The sequence below is a fragment of the Montipora foliosa genome, chromosome 8 (assembly GCF_036669935.1).
Source record: "Montipora foliosa isolate CH-2021 chromosome 8, ASM3666993v2, whole genome shotgun sequence".
NCBI lineage: Eukaryota > Metazoa > Cnidaria > Anthozoa > Scleractinia > Acroporidae > Montipora > Montipora foliosa.
The window spans coordinates 28,563,840-28,585,758 of record NC_090876.1 but is presented as its reverse complement, the minus strand read 5'-3'; the positions used below and the strand labels follow the sequence as shown (position 1 = coordinate 28,585,758).

The 21,919-nt window shown below is 42.7% G+C and overlaps 1 protein-coding gene across 1 annotated transcript in view; it reads left to right on the top strand.

Annotated features, from left to right (window-relative positions):
- LOC137967681 (uncharacterized) overlaps positions 1–21,530 on the top strand; it is a 52,576-nt gene extending 31,046 nt beyond the window's left edge. Inside the window, exons 7-11 of the mRNA XM_068814208.1 lie at positions 12,305–12,493; positions 17,146–17,257; positions 17,802–18,159; positions 19,241–19,287; positions 19,801–21,530. Of these exons, the coding sequence (XP_068670309.1) occupies positions 12,305–12,493; positions 17,146–17,257; positions 17,802–18,159; positions 19,241–19,287; position 19,801 (707 nt within the window). The 3' untranslated portion in view covers positions 19,802–21,530. The remainder of the gene's footprint in view (positions 1–12,304; positions 12,494–17,145; positions 17,258–17,801; positions 18,160–19,240; positions 19,288–19,800) is intronic.
- Positions 21,531–21,919: the final 389 nt, after the last annotated feature.

Here is a 21,919-nt window from a genome sequence, read left to right as displayed (position 1 = left end):
CTCGGCGTTACATCAGTTTGACCCGAACCTCACCTTTCATGATCACATCTTTAAACTGTTTCGTTCTGCATGTATAGCTTGGCTCAAATTAGTCCTGTTAAGCATCTGTTTGATAAAAACACTCTAAGAATCATAATAATAATCAACGCGTTAGGTTTCACCAAATTGTTTTATTGCTCGTCGGTCTGGTCAAACGCAGCAACTACTCACCTTCTTAAGCTCCAAGCAGTGCAGAATTTCGCTGCCCGAGTTATCAGAAATACCAGAAAATTCCATCACGTGACCCCAGTCTTACAAGAGTTACGCTGGCTGCCAGTTAAATCGCAACTGTACTCGCGTGATGCTGTGCTTGCTTTCAAATGCATGAATGGACAAGCTCCCCCTTACCTTTCCTCGCTTTTTTTAAAGCGACCGGACATAAGTGGCCGTGAGACTCGCAATTCGCAACTATTAAATATTCCTCTTTTTAAGACCACTACAAGACAAAGGACATTATTCTATCGAACAGTGACATAATGGAATAGTCAAGAAAGTAATCTTAAGCAAAGCGAATCTCTTTATACTTTTAAAAGAACATTACGAGGTAAACTCTTACGTGAATTTTTATCTTCATAACACAATTTGTCACATAATTTTACCCTCTTTCATATCAATTTTGTAAATTCTTGATATGCCTTTTATCTTACCTTTCTACAAGTTTTTATTGACTATTTTCATTGATTTGCGGTATTTACTAGTATTAGTACTGAAAAACCCCCTTGGGGAGTGCTAATAAAATTTGTATTGTATTGTATAAAAGCTAACGTTAGCTTTTATGAATGTTTAGGATACTTTCTGTATTGGTAAAACAATAACCTGCCGTCTTTGATGCTTCAGCAAACGAATGTGTTCGCTTTCACACATGGAAGTGTTTACAATAGGCCGACGAAACCTTTAGATGTTGGTCTCTACACATAGCAAGGCAACAATTACCCCTGTTGGGATGTGTTTTGATGTGCTCAAGTACGCTTTCGAGAGGGGTGCAACAAGACAACTGTCTAGAGAACAAATATAAAACTAAAAAACTAAAGCTTTCACCGGAAAATGAAAATTTAAAGAAAAGTTGGCCAGCGAAAACAAAATGTGGATGGATTCCTCAAACCTTACTGCTATATTGTCTGTGGGTGTTCGGACCTGTCATTTTACGAAGGAGGACCTCAAGCGGGATCTTCAGGTATACTACTATTGATATCGGTGACATTCGCTTCATACTGAAATCTCAGTCAACCAATCCAAAATATCACATGGTATTGGAGCGAGAAAACTGAATCAAGCAATATATAGACGACTTGTAAGGATTATTTTGAGGCAACGAGGGGATATGTGATTTATTCACCGAGGGCGCAGCCCGAGGTGAATAAATCACATATCAACGAGGTGCCTCAAAATAACCGGCTTATTTTTCACATGGGCGAGGTATCACATGGGTGAGGTATCCACCGTGACATGTTTTTGTTCGTTGTTTTGACACACGTACACTGACGGAAAACAATTAGTGCATGCACTTGACAATAAAACAATGGTTGCAAAAAAAAAGGCAGTGGGATTTACTCATTGTAAAACAGAATAATAGACATGTTATTTTTTCCTCTTGGTTTAGCGACCATAACAGCAATATGCAAATTGCAAGGTAATGCTCGTGCTTTCTGCAAGTCGAGAATTTCCTATCTCCACTTAGAACTCGAGATCTCGACTTATAACCCTAACCCTAACTGTAACCCTAAAACCTTTGTCAGTAGGTTTTCTATAGACTTCCGTTTGTAGACTACAGCCTATTTTTGTGATTTTTATACCCGGAAATGGGAGGCTATTCTCAACTGCTAACTCCATAGTAAATTCCAGGGACGGGTGGGCTTCGTTTAGGGCATCGAGGAAGGACTCTGCGTCGTCGATGTTGTCTACAAAAGCGAAGATGTCATCAACATAAATCGCTTGTACAAAGATGGGAGTTTGTTAGCTTGATCGAGATTTTCTTGGATGTGACACAGGAAACTATTGGCCATGAGAGGTCCAAAGGTACAAATTCATGTGGACATCAAATACAAGAAAGCGCTGCTGAGTACTATGCTTTATAGAGGTTCAAGGAAGTTGAGCGTCTGAAGGAAATTCTTCAAAAAACTGCAGTACCCTATAGTTCTTTTCCACTCGACCGTGCAAAGAGTTTTACAAGAACAACAACAGCTACAACAACAGCAGCAACAGCAACAGCAACAACAACAGCAACAAACAAAGTTACAGCAGTCAGATGATGACAAAGTCGTTAGATTCTCTCTTCCATTCAAAGACCAGTTTTCCTATGAGAACGTCAAAAAACAACTACGCCATTAAATGGTAAGATCAAGGTTCAAATAGAGTCAGTGTTTACAACCAGAAAACTCGGCACCAACTTTGGTTTGAAGGAAGAAAAACACCCACTTGTAACTAGACAGAATGTTGTTTACTTTTTTCAGTGTGACCTATGCGAGGCAGGTTATGTGGGGTCGACATGTAGACACGTATACTAGAGGGTAGATGAATACAAAACTACTGAAGTTGGAATGCACTACAAGAACTGTCACAACAGCCTAAACGGCTGCGAGGAGAATTTTCACCGTGGTCAAGCGATGCGTATCAAAATTTGACTGTTCGGTAAATGAGATGTTGTATATTAAGGATCTAAAACCATCGCTAAACATCCAATCAGACTCGCTGAAGGCAAAAATTTTCAATTAGGCTGAACAATACGGACGTCTCCCTAGAGGACTGTATGAACTTTAAATTTATTCATTTCTGACTTTTTTCTAACCTACCTTGAAAATGACGCAGGTTGCGTCGAAACGTCGGTTTTTCATCACATTTTTTATTTTAAAGCGTTATTGTTGGCTATTTAAACACATTAAGCCCAAATGAGTAGTCAAGTATGACAATACAGGTAAAGCATTTTCGATTCAGAGGACCTTTTTCTAGGCCGTACTTTCCCTTTAAGAACTTTTTTATTCAGCCGAGGGGTATGCCCAGTTATGTGGTCGTGGTGGGCATCAAAATGAACGAAAATGAGTATACGTTCGGTGGCCATTTCAATCATTGCAATCGATTTCCATTTCGGGACCGTTTAGTCGGCTTTTGATCGGAGGAAAACGCTCATATGTCCCCCCATTTTCAGAACCCGGTAGCACAGATGGGATCGGTTCGCAAACGATGTAAGGTTCAACGGAATTCAATTTGTGTGTGTATGCAAGGCTTCATCGCAAATGATAACTGCTGTTTGTTCCTAGCTGTGTAATAAATAATTCTTATATTAACGTTCATTCAGTTATAGACAGAAATGCTTATAGCAAGTCGATCTGTGTTTGCTATCCATCATGTGTGCATTTTAAAGTGCCCCTTTGACCAAAAAATCAATTCTTATTTTCCTTTGGATTTCAAAACTATGTTATCTAAACTCTAAGCGACCAAAATATTTTAAGCCTTGATTTCAAAGATACCTGTTTATTTTAACTGGAATTTCCTATTTAATGGTCCGCCATTACTAACTTTAAGATCTTGAGAGAGCTGGATCGAGGAGTAAATGACGCCAAAGGCTCACTGGTTTAAGAATGCAATGCATGTGAGCAGTGGTGTGGGACCCTTCGTCCCCCTTTTGACGGTTGGAATTAGAGCGTTCTGACTGGTCGATCCAAATGTTGGCAGGAAATTCAAGTTTGGGCGAGAAATACCAACGTACGTTAGGTGGTACATTCAAAATTCAAATCATGACGTCACAGACACGTGACACCTCAATTGCTGCGAACCCTCAGGAAATAGGTTGGGGTGTTTTGCGTAATCATGTTGGAAATTCAAAGTTGGGAGTATTACAGGCCCCTCACCATCAGAAAAAAAACCGGAGGAAAAAAATTAAATCCAACAGGTTTTAATGACTAGAGTAATAAATAAGTATGTACAAGAAGAAGGAAAAAAGCATAAAAAATGTCACACGATGTACATGAAGAAGACGGTGCCCCGCACGCGCACCCTAGTTTATTATGATCAACGCTGATTTTGGATGTGGCCGGCCAATGAGAGGATCCAGAACGCAGGTGTCATTCTTGTGTTCAATAGACGGAGCCAGCACGCATCCCAGCGCGGAGATTTGTACAAGCCCACACTTAAAACGGGACTTGAATGCAATATATATGTGATAAAAGTCTCAACTTCTATTACTTGTGGTAAAAAAATTATGAATTTACAGCCCCATTGGGCATTTTCGGGCGCCATCTTGAAGTAACCGCCACTCGTCACCAGGACTCCGCGGCCCTCCTCACTTGCATCTTTTGGGTCAATATTTACCCAGAACGAACCCAAACCTCCCTCAGAATGTTTTCAATACGTTGCTCGTGCTCGTCCTCCTTTCGGGCCTCCGTCCGAGCTCGATTCCCCCTTGTGTGATTTAAGACGATCGCTGCCGTATAAGCGACCGCCTCATCCGTTGGAAGTGTCCGGAGACGTTCGGAGCGTCGAACTGGTTTACTGAGGGTTACTTGCAGTTACTCCCTCAATTTGAGTTACTCAGGGTTGCTCGGAGTTACCCATCAGTTGCGCATTTTACTCATGAGTTGTTCGTTTACTCATGGGTTGATCATTTGCTCATGAGTTGCTCATTTTACTCATGAGTTGCTCGGAGTTACTCCCTCAATTTGAGTAACACGCGTTTCCTGGAGCACTTGTTTGGTCTCCCGTGACTGAACAAAGCCGACTTTTTACCGTTCTGAAGTTTGCACCGCCCCACAGCGAAGTGAAGAAGATGAGGAGCAAAACCAAGATGAAGAGGAAGAAAAAGACTCGGACTCGGACTCGGACATGGTCATCGAGTCTGAGGATGAAGACGTTAGTGAAAGGGAAATCGATGACCAAAATCCCTGGGAAACTCTGCGCCAAGAGGTAGAAGAGTCACTGAGTTCAACCTATGACAACAAAGTCAACACGTTCTTGAAGGAGAGGATATCAGAAACGATAGCTGAGGCCAAAGCTTTTAATGCCCTGTTACCCGTTTACAGAAGAAAGTTGCGAGGGCTGTACTTGCACTATCTCCACTGGTTTGAACATCTAAAGCATAACTCCGCGCATAGAGACGTTATGAAAACCCGAAATCGTTTCATGGAAGAGGATTCAATGGATTTTGAAGAGATTACAGACGCGGCTGTGGAGACACAGAAATTTTTATTGAACAGGATGTTCCAACCGCGTCCCATCCCAACGCAAAATGAAGAAAAACAAAATGATGATGAAGATGAAAACTGAAAGGTATTTTTATGTTTACAAACAAGGTTGTTTGTGCTGCTGTGCATTATGTTGAGACCCTCCTCTGACTTCCTTCGCCATATCCATCCAGTACATGGGACCCGGCACACATTTGAAAAAGAGACTCAAGCGTGGCGATCCGGCCATCAATCGGCTGGACAAGATTGCCAAACAACATGACATCGATTATTCCCAGGCCAAGAATTTACAAGACGAATGGAAAGTCGATGCAAAAATGGTGAAGGCCATCAGCGATCTCACCCACAAAAAACCTGGACCGAAGCCATCGTCAAGAGAATCATGCAAGCCAAACAAAAAGTCAAATTGTAAAGACTTTAATGGCTGACTCACGTTGTTGTTGTTACAAATATTAAAAAACAAAGTTCTTTACTTCCATGTGTCTGCCCTTTCCTTACCAAAATGTTCTTGTGCAACACAACGTATTTACAAATGTTCTTCAGGTTGACAACGCTCAGCTCTGCAATAAGGGTATTTCGAAGGGGTCCTGGCTCCGTAACAGGTCATGTGGACTGACTGACCACGGCAACTCGTGTCCACCATTTCTTTTATTTTTTTTCCGTGAAGCAGGCTGTGTTGTGCGATGGTAGCGAGGATGACTAGAGAGGGCGATTCTGTCTCGATGATGGACAAGCAGATAACACATTGGTTTTCTTCTTCCACCTTTTTTTCCTTCTGTTACTTTCTTGACCAAATCTCATAATTTGACAAACTCAGACATGAGCTCCAAACCACTCTTTCTAGCCTTTAGGACGCATCAGACCATTAAGGTCGTGACAGGACACCTTTCCTTTGTGGGTACCCACCGTCTCTATGGAGGAACTATAAATTTGGGGCTTATCCCCCCTCCCCCCATCCCTACGGAGAAACCATAAATTTTGGGTATACCTCCATCCCCCTCATCCGGCCTTGTGACCTTAGAAATCAGGCCATAAATACCCGTGATCTCTGACGAATGAACACCTTCTTGTTCATGAGCTGGAAAGGTCACCCAAGGTCAGTACTTTTTTGATCACATGTTACCTTGAACTTTACAAAAGATGGCACGCTGCGGCTTTCCGTTCATTTGCTCGTGATGTATTCTCCAAGTGCAGGACCTAGTGCACGACCTGGCTTAAAAAACTGAATTCGGGAAAGAATACAACCCCGACGAACCTTTTGAACTGGAATTTGTCCACGTATAGGCAGGACCTCGGGGGAGCGGTAAACCAATGAACAAACGACCCGGGTCAGGATTCGTCCGTTCAATTTCGGTTGAACAGAAAAAGCATCGTCAAGATACCACGGGACGACTCGGGACTATGTTGTGTGTGTGCTATCATCACCGCCCGTGACCTGCACCTGGCTGATTCCAACGAAGAAGTGGGCCGAGCCCAGAACGTGTCAACGGCTTCGCAATGAAGCGGCTATGGCTCTCTTGGAGGAAACTGAACTCCATCCGGGTCCCATGGGTCTCCAAGAACTAGCAAGTTTGCCTGAAGCACCCAGTCTTCGTAATTACTGTATCGTGGTCTTCGATGCCAACCGACAATACTCCTGTTTTGCGTTTGGGCAGGGTGCTACCTTGTTAGCCATTCTCCACGAGGACGAACACTACGACACAATGACCTCGTTACCGGGATTTTTCGGTACCGGTTACTTTTGAGGATGGTGCCTCAGACCGTATAATCAAAAAGGTCGTCAGCGTTGTTCTGAAGGGAAAGGCGTTCACTGTCCCGGTTGCCAACAGAATGAGTGTGACGATTACATCGAGGCGTACTTGCGCAAACGTCCTGCCCACATTCCCTGTCGTCATTGTTGTCGCCAATTTTATGGAGATGCGTGCTTTCAACTCCACCAGACCAAGACCCTTAGTGGAAAAGCATGCGGTCCCAATCAGTCGTCGGTATGCGACTTGAGGCACGAATGTGCAAACTGCAGACAACTGCTTTGTTCGATGAATGTACAAGACGAAAATCGGTGCGGGTACGGTGAATGCCCGTCGTGCCACGAAACAACGGATTTGAAACAACATCCATGCTTCATGCAAGTCCCCACCGACCCCGAAGAGCTTGAAGACCGTGCACACATCGTTCAAATCAACAAGCGGGCCTGACTTCGCCGTGAGGCATGCAACGACCCCAATACTGTTACGAAGGGCAAGGAGGAGGAGGGCAATACCTACCACCCACCGCTACTAGTCTTTTGGAACAAGGAGGCCATGCAAGTTACGGTCGTGCATTTGCCTAATTTGGTGGTGTGTATGACGGGAGAGGATGCCCCCGGTCAAATCTTTCGTGGCGAGAATTGCATGGAACAATTTCTGCAATGGGTGGAAGAACTCACGGATTAGGACACACGCTACGTCACAACCCTTGCCCACAATTTCAAGGGCTATGACTCTTACTTTGTCGTGAAACGTTTGATTGAGCGCAAACAGAAGTTTAAGCCCACGCGTACAGGTAGCAAACTGCTGGAGCTCACCTACAAGGGTGGGTACATTCGCTTCATCGACTCCATGTCGTTCTTCGCAATGGCTCTGGCTTCGTTTACCAAAACATTTGGGTTGGATCCCAACAATTTCAATAAGGGATATTTTCCACATCTCTTCAACACCCCTGCGAACGCCGACTACGTGGGTCCCATGCAGGCAAGGCTGAATTCGAGCGATGGTACACTGCTCAAGTGACCAACGAGGCACATTTTGACATCAAAGGGATCTCGTGGACTATTGTATCTCCGACGTCAAACTCCTCCGAGAGGGATGTTTGACCTTTCGTCGTGAGTTCTGCGAACAGACGGGCTTTTGTCCCTTTGACAAAATGACCATCGCTGGAGCTTGTCTGGATGACTATCGCTTCAACCGCATGTGGGAAGATACCATCGCCTCCAACCCCATCAAAAGATGGCGCCTCATCACCAACCACTCCAAGGCGGCCATGGAATGGCTCTTGTGGCAAGAACATCGGCTGCAGGAGGAAGACCCGCTTCCAAACCATCGGCAAGGTATCCAGCACGCTCGCAACCAAGGCGAATACCAGATCCCTGGTTGACGTTGGAGGGTGGATGGCTTCGATCAAGTCAGCAACACAATCTACCAGTTCTTGGGTTGTTTTTGACACGGGTGCCACCGTTGTTTCCCCAATCGTCACGAACTGTACCGCCGTAGCGATCAACGCTGCATGGATGATGTCCGACGTACCACCATGGAACGTCTTCAGAGTCTTCGAAACCTGCGATATCATGTCGTGACCCTCTGGGAATGTGAGTGGGAGCAACAAAAGAAAGCGGATCCTTGCGTGGCTGAGTTCGTCAAAACCCTTCCTGTCATCAAACCCATGAATCCTTGCGACGCCTTCTTTGGAGGACGCACAAATGCCTCCCACCTTTACTACCACGTTGGAGTCGGTGAGTATATCCGGTATGTGGACCACAGTTCCCTCTACCCCTGAGTCAATAAGAACGGAATGTATCCCATCGGCCATCCTGAGTTCATCTATGAACCCGGCACCACCGACCTCTCCCAGTACTTTGGTCTGGCTTTGTGCACCATCGTCCTGCGAAAGAATTTGTTTCAACCCGTCTTGCCTTACCGGTGCGGAGGAAACCTCACCTTCCCGTTATGGCACACCTGCGTGGAGCAAGACATAAACAAATCTCTGCACGAAAAATCCCTTTTGTGCAATCACACCGAGAATGAACGGGCGCTGACCAGTACGTAGTGCACCTCCGAGCTAGAAAAAGAGGTGGAGATGGGCTATGTGATTTCACACGTCCATGAAGTGTGTCACTTTGAGGAAACTCGCCGCGGATTGTTTGCCGAGTATGTCAACACTGGACTTAAGATCAAAGTGGAAGCGTCCGGATTGCCTAGTGGGTGCGACACGGAAGAGCAATGGCAGGCATATGTGAACGACTTTGAGTGTCGCAAAGGAATTCAACTCGACCCAACTGAGATCGCTTACAATCCGGGTCGACGGTCTTTAGCGAAGCTAATGCTCAATTCCTTGTGGGGCAAGTTTGGACAGAGAGATAACCTAATGCAGGTGAAAACCTTCTTTGACCCTCTACCCTTCCAGCTCTTCATGGACTCGGCACCCAACTCGGTGAGTTCACCAATGAACTTAAACCCGATCAGTACATTGTGGAAGTTTGTTTGGGTGGGCCCAAAAACTATGGGTACCGTTGCAATGATGATAAGACGGAGTGTAAAGTCAAGGGACACTCTCTCAATGTGGAGGGAATGGCGCAACTCAATTATGAAGTGTTGCGTCATCAAGCAGGTAAAATTATCCGCAAATCCAAACAGTACGAACTTCGCTCCCAGCCTGCCCACAAAGATTATCAACTGGTCTTCAACAAACGCGTCCTTCGACCGGGAACCGCGATGACGTATCCTTATGGGAACTGTCTCACCGAGAATGATGACGCTGACAAGGATGCTCGAGGATTCCTGTCCGACATGGATGCAGCCAACGCTTATCTTCTCTCCGGACTGCTGTCGGACGACGACTAGGAGATGTAAGGCAAAGTTGCGGGGTACGTGTGCGGGGAAGTAGTGACACTAAGGAACTGAGGTGACTTTAAGGAGACTCTTCTCGGATGTGACCGGTGGGATGATTGTGTTCTGGATCCTCTCATTGGCCGGCCACATCCAAAATCAGCATTGATCATAATAAACTAGGGTTCTTCTTGTACATCGCGTGACATTTTTTATTCTTTTTTTCTTCTTCTTGTACATACTCATTTATTATTGTAGTCATTAAAACTTGTTGGATTTCATTTTTTTCCTCTGGTGTTTTTTCTGATAGTGAGCGGCCTGTTATACTCCCAACTTTGAATTTCCAACATCACCACGCAAAACACCCCAACCTATTTCCTGAGGGTCTGCAGACAGGGAGGTGTCACGAAGCTGTGACGTTATTGTTTGAATTTTGAATTTCCTGACCGTTATCTTTTTATCCAGCATGATTAAGCAAAACACCTCAACCTGTTTCCTGAGGGTTCGCAGCAAGGGAGGTGTCACGTGTCTGTGACGTCATGACTTGAATTTTGAATGCACCACCTAACGTACATTGGCATTTCCCGCCAAAATTTGAAGCGACCAATCAGATTCCAATTCTAACCGTCAAAAGGGGACGAAGGGTCCCACACCACTACTCATGTGTACGCCGCAGAATAAATTACGACACGGGAGTTTTGGGCTTTCACACTTTTAAACTCGCGTTGTGCATATATAATAAGGTGCATTCCTACGCTGAAATTTTAAGATAGTGAGCCTTTGACGTCGCTTTTCCCTGGATCTAACCCTCTGAGGTCCAATCGATCAGTTTTGAACGTGGAAGGTGAGTAACTGTGGACCTTGAAATCCAAAACTTACACTCAAAAGTAAACGGCCTTTGGATAAAAATCAAAGCTCAAAATTTTGACAGTCAGATGTTAAGCAAACATACTTACAAACATACTGAAAAAGGAAGTGATTTTTTTATCACAGGGGCAATTTAAACGTACAATGTATACTCAACGTCGTCCACGTGTTCACGTTTCAAAACTGGGCATGCCAGTTGGTAAGCCGCAGGACAAAAAAAAATTATTTTAAAAATTGTGGGCCGTAAGGGCGTGAATTGGGCCGCTTGCCGCTGGGCCGCGGGCCTGTGTTAATAAAACCCCATTGCTTTGGACTCTGAAGTTCCTATCAATTGTTTCTTCTGTTACTGCCGTCAAATGGGTCACATCTAACGTTTTGGTTGGCTAATATGAATTTACTTTGTAAGGTTTTGATTTTAAAGGGGTAGTGTCACGCTATTTCGGTCAAACTTTAAAATACTATAAAGGACGTCTTTGCATCAATAACGACCAAAAATAACCAGTTGTAGTTTTGCTACCGCTCAAAGACATTCAAGTGAACTGAAGTTGTACTTTCTTGTTTGAAGCCTAGGATGGAAAGGATGACACTTGATTGAAACTTGAGAAAACTGGCTAGTTTTATCTAATATAGAGACAGTGTCTTCAGAAAGTGGCCATTTCATATCTTCTCCGCGGGTTGTCAGGAATGTTGTACGTGTAAACTAAAGTACTAATTTATATTGTTACCCAGTTTTGACCTAAAGCCGGTAGGTAACACACGGTTCCACATTTGTTGATCCACAAACTGTGTTGCAGCTCCCATTAATAATGTCTTCACGTGCTTTGGAACGTTTTGAGTACTGATCTAAATTTGAATATTGATCAATCACCAAAACATACCAGCAGCAAGATATCCTTCAGGCGGTATTGTGCTACTGATGTGATTCTCCTGATGTGTGATGAGTGGTCCTACTAACTGAAGGAGCTTCTAGAAAGGGGAGTGGCGTCCATGCCGATGAAATTTCTGTAACTTGAAACATCAATGGTTTTCTAAGTTCCGCCATCAAGGTGTTATATGCCTCAAACGCTGTTTTCTTTTTCAGCAATTCTTGCGAGTCCAAATAGTGCGTTTGCTTTGGCGGCTTTTCAGGATTACTGCCGCAACAAGGCTCACAGCGCACAATGACAATAACTTTTCGTCATCCGCCATTTCCTAATTTGCCTCCAAAAATGGAAAGAATTCGTAATTCTCGTTCGACAAAAGTTGAATGCGTTTATCGTGATTCAAAAAGTCATTCAACAGGCTGCAACATCGTGCAACATTTGTTGAACAACAAATGTTGCACGAAGTTGGACCGTGTGTCAGCAGGTTTAAAACAGCAAATTTAGCACGACAGTACATGTCGAAATGGAGAGTCTGAATATCTGTTAAAAGCGTGGCGAGCTCTTATTCTTGGATGGTTAGCTATGTGATTCTGGCAACCTTATCAGCTCGCTATCTAGGCAGCCTTATCCTACAGATAGCATACGTCTAGGGAAAGACACGCCTTACCGTTACGTTTAGTTGAAAAAATCATCCCAATTCTAGCGAATTCATTTGAGTCACAACCAGAGAAGAACTGGCAAACAATCTATATAAAACTGGTTAGCACATTTTTTTTTGTAGAGAGTGCTGTAGATGGAAATTATACAGAGTGGACAGACTTTACTGAATGCAGCAAAACATGCGGTGGAGGACAGAGAAGCCGTAGTCGCACTTGTACTAATCCCCCACCACGAAACGGCGGAAAAGACTGCATGGAAATAGGACGACAAGTTGAATATGCTGATTGCAACGACGACGTTCGCTGTCCAAGTATGTATATAGAATCGCATATTGCTTATTTCATTTGTCTGGAATTTCATTTCTATGAAAATACGGACTAGGAGTTTCAGTGTAAATGTGAGTGCTGGCGTGGAAACTGGGAGCAGTGACTGGTATTTTTTTTAAAACAGCTGGAAGTTTTTGAAGCAAGAGGGTACCGGAAATATGCGTGAAAGTATTAAAAGAGCGAAGAAAGGTGTGCATATCTTAGACTGTGTGGCAGGCGTTGCTATTTTATAAGCAAGGGAAAATTTCAAAACAATGGCATGTCAGTTCATTTTTTGAATTTAAACTTCGGTTCTTCAGAAATTTCTGGCCCCTTTTCAGCAAACGAGTTACCTTTTGAGAAATGCTGAGTGTAGTTGAGCAAACGACAATTTAAGTTTATTGGCGTGCTTGAGAATAGACTGCGATTTCTTTGACATAGTAGAGCGCGCGATTGCGTTACACGCCTCGTTTTTACTTATGCGCAGTAAGCGCATAAGGTATAAAATGCCCTCCGTTTCGTGTTTTCCGTGTCACATTAGTGCATGCATATTTATGCTTGCATACATTTACAGACTGCAACTTTGCGTGGGGCGGGGGGTAGGGGATTATTCACAACAATTAATAGCTGCTGAAAAATGTATTGTTGGGTCAGAAAAATTAATAGAAAGACTTGAAAAGAAGTATTAGAGTCTTAAAATGTATGTATGCTTGGAATATCAGTCCATTTTGCATGAAAAAATAAACAGTGCGTGTTTGGAGAAATCAACCATCCCTCTCATGTTTCAAGCCCTTAAGTAGACTTGCAACACTGAATTCCACCTCACGAGAATCCCGGGAGAAAATGTTTTGGCGAGCGAAGCGTGATTTTTCGGACGAGAATCTGCACTAGACGAAGGACTTTTGAAAGTCTAGCCCTTAAGATGTGTCATTTTGTCTTGGATGTGCATGGTCGCGCCCGAGTCATCGCATCTTGACTGTTCAAACTTTGTGATTGTAGTCGCGGTCCTACGGCCCGGGTCGTACGGATCGAGCTGTTAGAATAAATCTTTTTCGATTGTGGACTAACAACCCAGGTTCAGGAATTGTTGATCCAACTAAAACTATTGCCGCACCATACAATCAAGGTAATGTTGAAGTATTTGGTACGGCAAATGCAGGCACACGACGTGTGGCAATGTCTCTGTCGGCACCACAGGCCCCCGAGAAGTTGTTTGAGATTTACATACGTGACAGTATTGCGTTACGTTTTGAGCCATGTAAGAGAATGTATGAAACGGTTCGAAAATCGCTCTAAATTCAACTTGTAGTAAAGGATTTAAATAAAAGAAACTTACTTTAGTCTGCTCTTGTGTTATTTTGAAGTCTTTGTGGCAGCTGAAGCGTTCTAAAGTCGTTCTAAAGCCATTTTGACAATTTAAACTTTTCCAGGTTTGCTTTCCATGAATGTGAAACGAAAGGCTGGCGACCTGGTCGGCCGACGGTTCGAACGCGAAGCTCCATAAATTCCACTAAAATGCTCGTAGCTCGCCAAAATTCCCTCACGGCAGCCATCGATAATTCTTCTTTCTACTTGCTTCGCCTGGGATCCCAAGGTTTATCTTATCCGCCCGAAAAACGCTCCTTTTCGAACGCTGGCTGCCCATTTCTGCTTCATTTGTTCGAGTGGAATTGCCTGTCATGTTTACGAGCGTGGTATCGCTTCAACAGCCCACTCGTACTATGCTCTTGGTGCTGCCGACATGCCATCTGAAAAGCTTATTCTTCGTGCTATAAGTGACGTTCGAATCACGGAAAAGCTTCGAAAAGTGGTTGTGGTGATTTGGGACGAAGCTAGTATGTCTAGTGCACGAATGTTAGAGCTTGCGAATGCCCTGCATCATCGAGCGTACGAATGCGATGGTGAAGAAAACAAGATACCTTTCGCGGAAACACAGCTAATTGTAGTTGGCGAATTTTTACAGCTACGGCCTGTTCCGAACAATTTTGATTCCGGAGATTTTATGTTCACTTCAATAGTCTTTCAGCACGCCGAACCCATGACAAGCACTTCCACTCGAACAAACCAGCTCTACTTTTAGACCACGTTGCTTACAATATTCTCTAAGGGCGTTTACTATAGTCGACTTTCCCGTTCCTGCTTGGCCGGTGATAAGGATATTATGCCCAGAGCTTGCATACTCTAAAATTTCACATTGCTCTTTCGTAAAGATCACATTCATCTTTGCAAATACTAGCTAATACTCATACGGCTATAACAAGCCATCGCTACAAGCGCTCGATCAATTGTATACAATGAGTCGGTGGTCTGCAAGCGGCGAGTTTCCCGCCGTTTCCCGTGTAATTTCCCCAGGGACTCTGATACGGTCCAATTTGCATAGAGCAAATTGACCTGTGCCTCCCTACGGTTTAGAGCGACTTTGTCGTGTTGGAGGTGGTCGCTAAGCCAACGATTTTGAATCCGTGGCCAAGATAACTCGTAACGGATCAAAATGAAGCAGAAATGGGCAGCCAGCGTTCGAAAAGGAGCGTTTTTCGGGCGGATAAGATAAACCTTGGGATCCGAGGCGAAGCAACTAGAAAGAAGAATTATCGATGGCTGCCGTGAGAGAATTTTGGCGAGCTCCGAGCATTTTAGTGGAATTTATGGAGCTTCGAGTTCGAACCGTCGGTCGACCAGGTCGCCAGCCTTTCGTTTCACTTTAATGGAAAGCAAACCTGGAAAAGTTTAAATCGTCAAAATGGCTTTAGAACGACTTTAGAACGCCTCAGCTGCCACAAAGACTTCAAAATAACACAAGAGCAGACTAAAGTAAGTTTCTTTTATTTAAGTCCTTTACTACAAGTTGAATTTTAATAGAGCGATTTTCGAACCGTTTCATACATTCTCTTAAATGGCTCAAAACGTAACGCAATACTGTCGCGTATGTAAATCTCAAACAACGTTTGGGCGGCCTGTGGTTACTCCAGCAAAATATGTTTTTACTTCTGATTTTCTAAAGAAATTAGACGTAGGCCGCTGGCCATGTAAAAGTTATTCATAGAGCAAGATGTCAGGGAAATTTATCTTGTAATGTGGTTCCCAGTAAACAACAGCTTAAAACTGTCATTTTGGATATTAAGGAAAGCAGCACAGGCTTTTTGATGTGAATTTCTAGCTACTGCATTAGTTGTGTTTTCCAGTGGTATGCAAAGCAAAAGATGAGTTACCACGTTTTTGTATACAATGATTCTGAACCAAAAAATGTAACAAAAGTATTTTCAAATGTAGATTCTGTTATTGATCTCTTTTGTTCTATTATAGAAAGTAAATTTAATTGTTTTGAAACAAACTATGACGTTGCATTTCTTAGATGTTTAAGTGAATTATCAAATATAGAAAGGAAACAAATAATGAGAAAGCATAAATCTACTTCAGAAATTGCAGCAAACTGGAAGAAAGAAGAGAGAAATTTACAGCCCAATGGACTCAGAGAAAAAATAAGAACTTCCTTCAAATTGTTTTGAAAAGTACAGGTCTTTGGACCCATAAAAAAAAACAGATTCTTTCAAATAAAGATGAAAAGTATTGCTGGTTTTCACTCACGTGATCAACAGCCATGTTTTTCAACGAAAACAAAAAGAAGCGTTTGCATAATAATAGAGTTAAATTCCCGGAGGATTTGGTCGGGGCACCAACATGGCCGCCTTTTCTTTGTTTTGGGCACCAACATGGCGGTCGTGACGTCATGTGAAAACCGAGAATAGGTCAATGAACTCACACGATAAAGAGCAACTTCTCTCAAATAGATTCTTGTAACACCTATATACCTTTTTTGTAGTATACAAGAAAGTTATTATTATTATTATTATTATTATTATTACTATTATTATTATTATTATTATTATTATTTTTAAACTGTCAACAAAAGTACAAATAACCTGGCAGCGCATGAGTATAGGCTACTTAGAGCCTCTTGTTTCCACTAATTTGCATAAAGTAATATTTTCACCCGTCGTGCGTGGCTCTGAGGAAGAAGGACGACTGCTCGTGGACTAGCTAGAGAATTGATTTTCTCTTCGCTCAACGGTTGAAGACGTTGAAGAACAATTTGACTCGGTGGTCAAATGTAAGAGGTTCAAAGACTGAACATGTACGGTACGGTTCAATGATGATCAATGACGACCCACTGGAAAAGTATTTTCACTTGTAGCGGAGCTCCCCGCGCGCGCGGAGCACCATAATTGAGAAAATATGATAAAACTTCACTCGTCCAACGGACGACCTTTAGAGTTTTTATAGTCGTCCGGACCGGCGGGTCTAATTTTCAGGTCGCAGGTCGCGGGTTGCAGGTCATTGCTTCACCATTACAGAAAGTATCTTAAACATTCTTAAAAGCTAACCTTAGGCCTAATTAGGCCAAAAGTTTTTAGGCCCAAGGTTAGCTTTTATGAATGTTTAGGATACTTTCTGTATTGGTGAAACAATGACCTGCAACCCGCAACCTGCGACCTGCGACCTGCAACCTGCAAATTAGACGCGCCGCGTCCGGACGAGTTTTAAGTCGTCTGGGACGACCAGACGACTGCGAATATGGATCCCTGATTTAAATAGAACGGAAGTCTTAAATGATTTAAAGGAGGCCAGTGCCAACTATAGTTTAATATGTTTGTTTTAGTTTCAACAGAGATCCTGATCGTTATTGGTTTATCTTGCGGAGTGTTTCTACTCCTTATCGTCTTGATCATTATCTGCTTTGTAAGAAGGCGAAGAAAACAAACGGAGCCAAGGTATGCGTAACTCAGTAATAATAGGCATTATTCACGATAGCCGCCATTTTGGTTTTCAAATTGTCATGCAAATTATCCATATGTTATGCTGAGGGTCAAACATTGGGGAAAAGGCGAATTGCGGAAAATTGGCTCTTCGAAATATTGAAATAACATTGCTAAAAGTACATTTTAGAATTTAGAATTAAGTACCTTTTATAATAATTTTATATCTTTTGATTGCCTTTGACATTTTGACTTTCTACTTCGTTAGCTGCTTATTTTTCACTTAAAAAACGTCGACGTATTTTAACTTGTGTACTCATTCTACTTTACTGCTTAGGAGATAAACATTCAATGAAACAAATCATCTGTGTGATGTTCATTATAACCTCTCGAACTTGTGTTGTTTGCCCCCTCAGAAGTGTGTAGCTAATTTGCATGATAATAGCAAATCCCATGCACATCGCGGCCATCGTGAATACGGTCTATTGTATCATCTTCCTTCAGCGTTCTCGTAGCCGATATCATGTTTCAGTTGCAATTCTCGTTCTTTTATTTTCAGAACAACTGGCTTCAAGGACTTTTTCAGTAATGGATACAATGCTGCAATTCCATTGGAAGTGATTTATGAGGACAAGACAGTGCTTAATGCCTCTCTTAAAGGCCACTCAAATCCTGAATTTATAGGAGATGGTCACGATGATGATAACGACATATACAAGGCTCAATTACTATTATTTTTAAAGCAGTCCCATTTGACACGGCCTAATGTTTTCCAAGATGTGCAAGATAACAAAACTGATCAATTGGAAAGCCCTAGAAAAATGTCCTCATTATCTACAACAAGCGAGAAGAAAGATGAGAAAACCGGAGCAACAGAGGAAACAAAAGTTGCAGACATTGAGAAGTCTTCCCCTAAGGTGTCGTGTCGTATAAGGCCCGTAGCCAGTATGAGGCAATCCAAGGCACCTGCTTCGGTCTTTTTTGCTTTTTTCTTTTAACAATGCAGGATCCTGGTGTTGTCTTTAAATCAAAAACATCCTAAATACCTACGAATAGACATTAACCATGCCTCAGTCATAATTGTTTCTGGCTGCGACCATGTGTATCTTGGAATCCGACCAGATTTGTGATGAAAGCTGTTGTATGTAAAGGAAAGGAAAGGAACTTTATTTAGGCGTCTAGTCGTTCTAGCGCTGGAGCGCTAATTGGGGACACTGTAAACTGAAATGTAAATCAAGTCAAATGTTAGTTTTTGAGGAGAAGGGAAAACCGCAGTACCCTGAGAGGAACCTCTCGTTGCAGAGTAAAGGACCAACAAACTGAACCCTCATATGACGCCGAGTCTGGGAATCGAACCCGGGCCATATTGGTGGGAGGCGAGTGCTCTCACTACTGCGCCATCCCTGCAGCCCATAGGCTCTAGTCACACGAATGGCTAAGCCCATAGTTGAGATTGGTGATGGTACAAACGGGAAGAGCTAAGCAGAGAAGGAGGCTACAAGAGAAAAATAACAAAGAGGCAGTGTGGCCCAGTGGTTAGGGCGCTTGGCTTGGGATCCGGGGATCCCGGGTTCAAGACAGGTTCTGACCACTAGTTGAATTTGTTCCTGGTAGTCCCTGGTTCAACTTCTCAACTGCACTTGTAACTAGCTTGCCTCCGGCTAGTTGGGATTCGTAACAGTTGTTGTTGAATGTTCTGTTCTGTCGTGATTGTTTTCATGGGACCTGAAAAGTCTCCATGGTGAGTGGTCAATTAAGTATGTATGTATGTAACGTAATGCTAACTTTTCGTCAATTGCTGGTTTTCACTCACGTGATCAACAGCCATGTTTTTCAACGAAAACAAAAGGAAGCGTTTGCATAATAATAGAGTTAAATTCCCGGAGGATTTGGTCGGGGCACCAACATGGCCGCCTTTTCTTTGTTTAGGGGCACCAACATGGCGGTCGTGACGTCATGTGAAAACCGAGAATAATAGAAATGATTGCTTTTTTGCAGGGAGAAAAAAAACAAGTTGAAAATTTTCGCCCAACTACAGAGTTATGGTAAGTTCCAAATAAAGGTGGAACACGGGAATGTGGTTTGTCATTTTAGAGTCCTTCTTTAATTCATTTAAAGAATGGAATTGTAAGGAGGCCGGAGACTGCAGTAAGACGTATAAAAGTACGCTGAGTTGAGAACATGGATCAACTTTGATTTTTGGTCTAAATGGGGAGGTCCTGGGAACAAAGTCGAACATGACGTCACAGTACATAGGTAAAATTCCCAAAGAAACTTAAAGGTGAACATTAAATGTCAATTAATTGGATAAAAAGGACTATTATGTTCCACCTTGGTTGCATTAGGAAAGTTACAAGCAAGCAATGATAAATATTCTGCTGCGTGTGACAATGTTCTTTGGAAGGAATTAGACTGCCCTCTGACCGCAAACGTTTTGGGGGTATAAAATGTGTAATAAAAAGCAGTTTGCCCAATTTACGTTTTATTCCCTTTTCCAAAATACAAATACCAGTTTTCAAATTATTCGCAGTCATGAATTGTTCTTTTCACATTTTCAGATTGTCTGTCCAACTGAGCCACTTTATTTCCGTAGCTGGTTATCAACAAAACACAGCGAGTGGTGTCACCTTGAAAAGATGATTTTAAACTCTTTTGAATAGTGTAAATTTATGCTCTGCTGTGTCAGTCGGTACATTTTTTCGAAGCTGTCGCCGCAAAGGCCAACTTTAACTGCATTTTGCAATATAATCCTTTTTTTGGTTACAAAGGTGACTTTCAAACCTGTTTGATGGAAAGGAACGCAAAGGATCTTTATTCAAGTAGTCTTCCAGCGCTGGAGCACTAATTGGGGACACTGTGAACTGACTTGGAAATCAACAAATTAACACAATCAAATCAAATGGGGAAGAAGAGGGGAAAACCGGTGTACCCGGAACAGAGTAAAGACCAGCAAACTCAACTCCCATATGACGCCGAGTCTGTGAATCGAACCCGGGCCACATTGGTAGGAGGCGAGTGTTCCCACCACTGTGCCATCCCTGTTATGTGGGAAGAATTATGTCACGCTATTAAGGACGTTCGCGCTAATTGTTTGTGCGCAACTTTTGCTGCGCAAATAACGTGACCTGAATATGTCACGCATTACTTCAAGAATTAGTTAAGATCTTATGGCGACAAAAACGCCGGGAAAGAATTTCCAGGTTGGCTAAAGAATGGCACGTTTATTTCCAATTCATCATGAAACGTTAAAGAGAAAGGACCGGGAGGCTGGAAAAGGTCGCTAATCGAGTAGTGGTTGAAAGTTTTGAAAACTTGAGGAAGGTTTAATAGTTTTAGTCAGCGACGTTGCGTAAATTTAATGAGTTTGGTTTTTTAACATGTTTTCATTACGTTACGAACTTCTTAGTTCGAAATGTTTTTGTAGTTCTTTTCCTTTACTTTCATGAAAATAAGGCAGAATTATCTTCTCTTCCTAATCCATTTGAATAGTGCGGACCTATTCGGCAACAGCCCGAGATTATATTTCACAAAAACCACACTCCAGAAAATGAGAAAGACGGCAATGGAGAGATCTGATACAAAACACTAACCAAATAAAGATAACGCCTGCTTGAAGCTTCGTCGTTATGCTCGAGAAATTTGTTTGGGTTCCAGTCCTTCCCCGACAGGTCACACAAAATCGTGACAAACTAAATTTTCCAAGAGCTTCGCAACATCACATTGATTTTACTCGTTTAGATCAACGGCGACCCCTATTTTTTAGGACACGAATCACTTGCTCTTCTTACAATCTACAAAATATGATGAAATGAAAAAAATCAGAATGTCAGCGGTTATCGAATACGCTTGTTGAGGATTAACTCTATTGTTTACATCCCCAGCGACATGTAATTATCTAAAAAAGCCACTCCTATATTTCTGTGCACAGAAACCTTCACTCTAACATATTATTTTTATGATTTTCGACGGATGAGTAGATGAGGCTACATCACGTTATCATGACCTATCTATCGAAATAAGGGCATTTTTTGCATTTCCTTTTTCTCCGAAACAAAGTCGGTGACCCCCGATTATTTTCCTTTTTGGAATAAGTAATTTATTACCTAACTTCAGCCGAGAAATGAAACAAATTTCAATGTGGGTAGATTTTCTCGCGAACGTCCTTAAGCTGCTAATTGGATAACTTCGTTATTTACTTATGGCTTTCCTGCAGCTTACAAAAAAGTAGTTGTACTTTTTTGTTATTTAATCCAAAAGGATTGTAAAAAAAAATTAAATCTACAAGCCCATCGACCTCCTTGTCTAAGTCATTGAGCTCAGTGAATCCTCACGCCACTTCAAACCATTGTGTCTGTCACCCTCAGAATGCTGGACAAAAATGTCCTTGTCATCTTCCTCGTCACGGATGTAATAGATGTCGAGCGAGGTGATTAAAGCAAGGCGACGTTGATCCGCAAGACGATCCGAACGATCACATGGATCAGCGCCGACAGACGACGAAGACGAAGACAAGGAAGATGACGATTCACTTAAGTGCCACCCTCAAATTGGCATCGCGAAGACATCTGAAGCTAAACACAAGCAAAGGCTTTATTCGTTGATCGAAAGGCGATGCCTAGTGTATCGCGGTGAGGGGGTACCTCTAGGTATCGACGAATGCATAAATGGCGGCCAAAA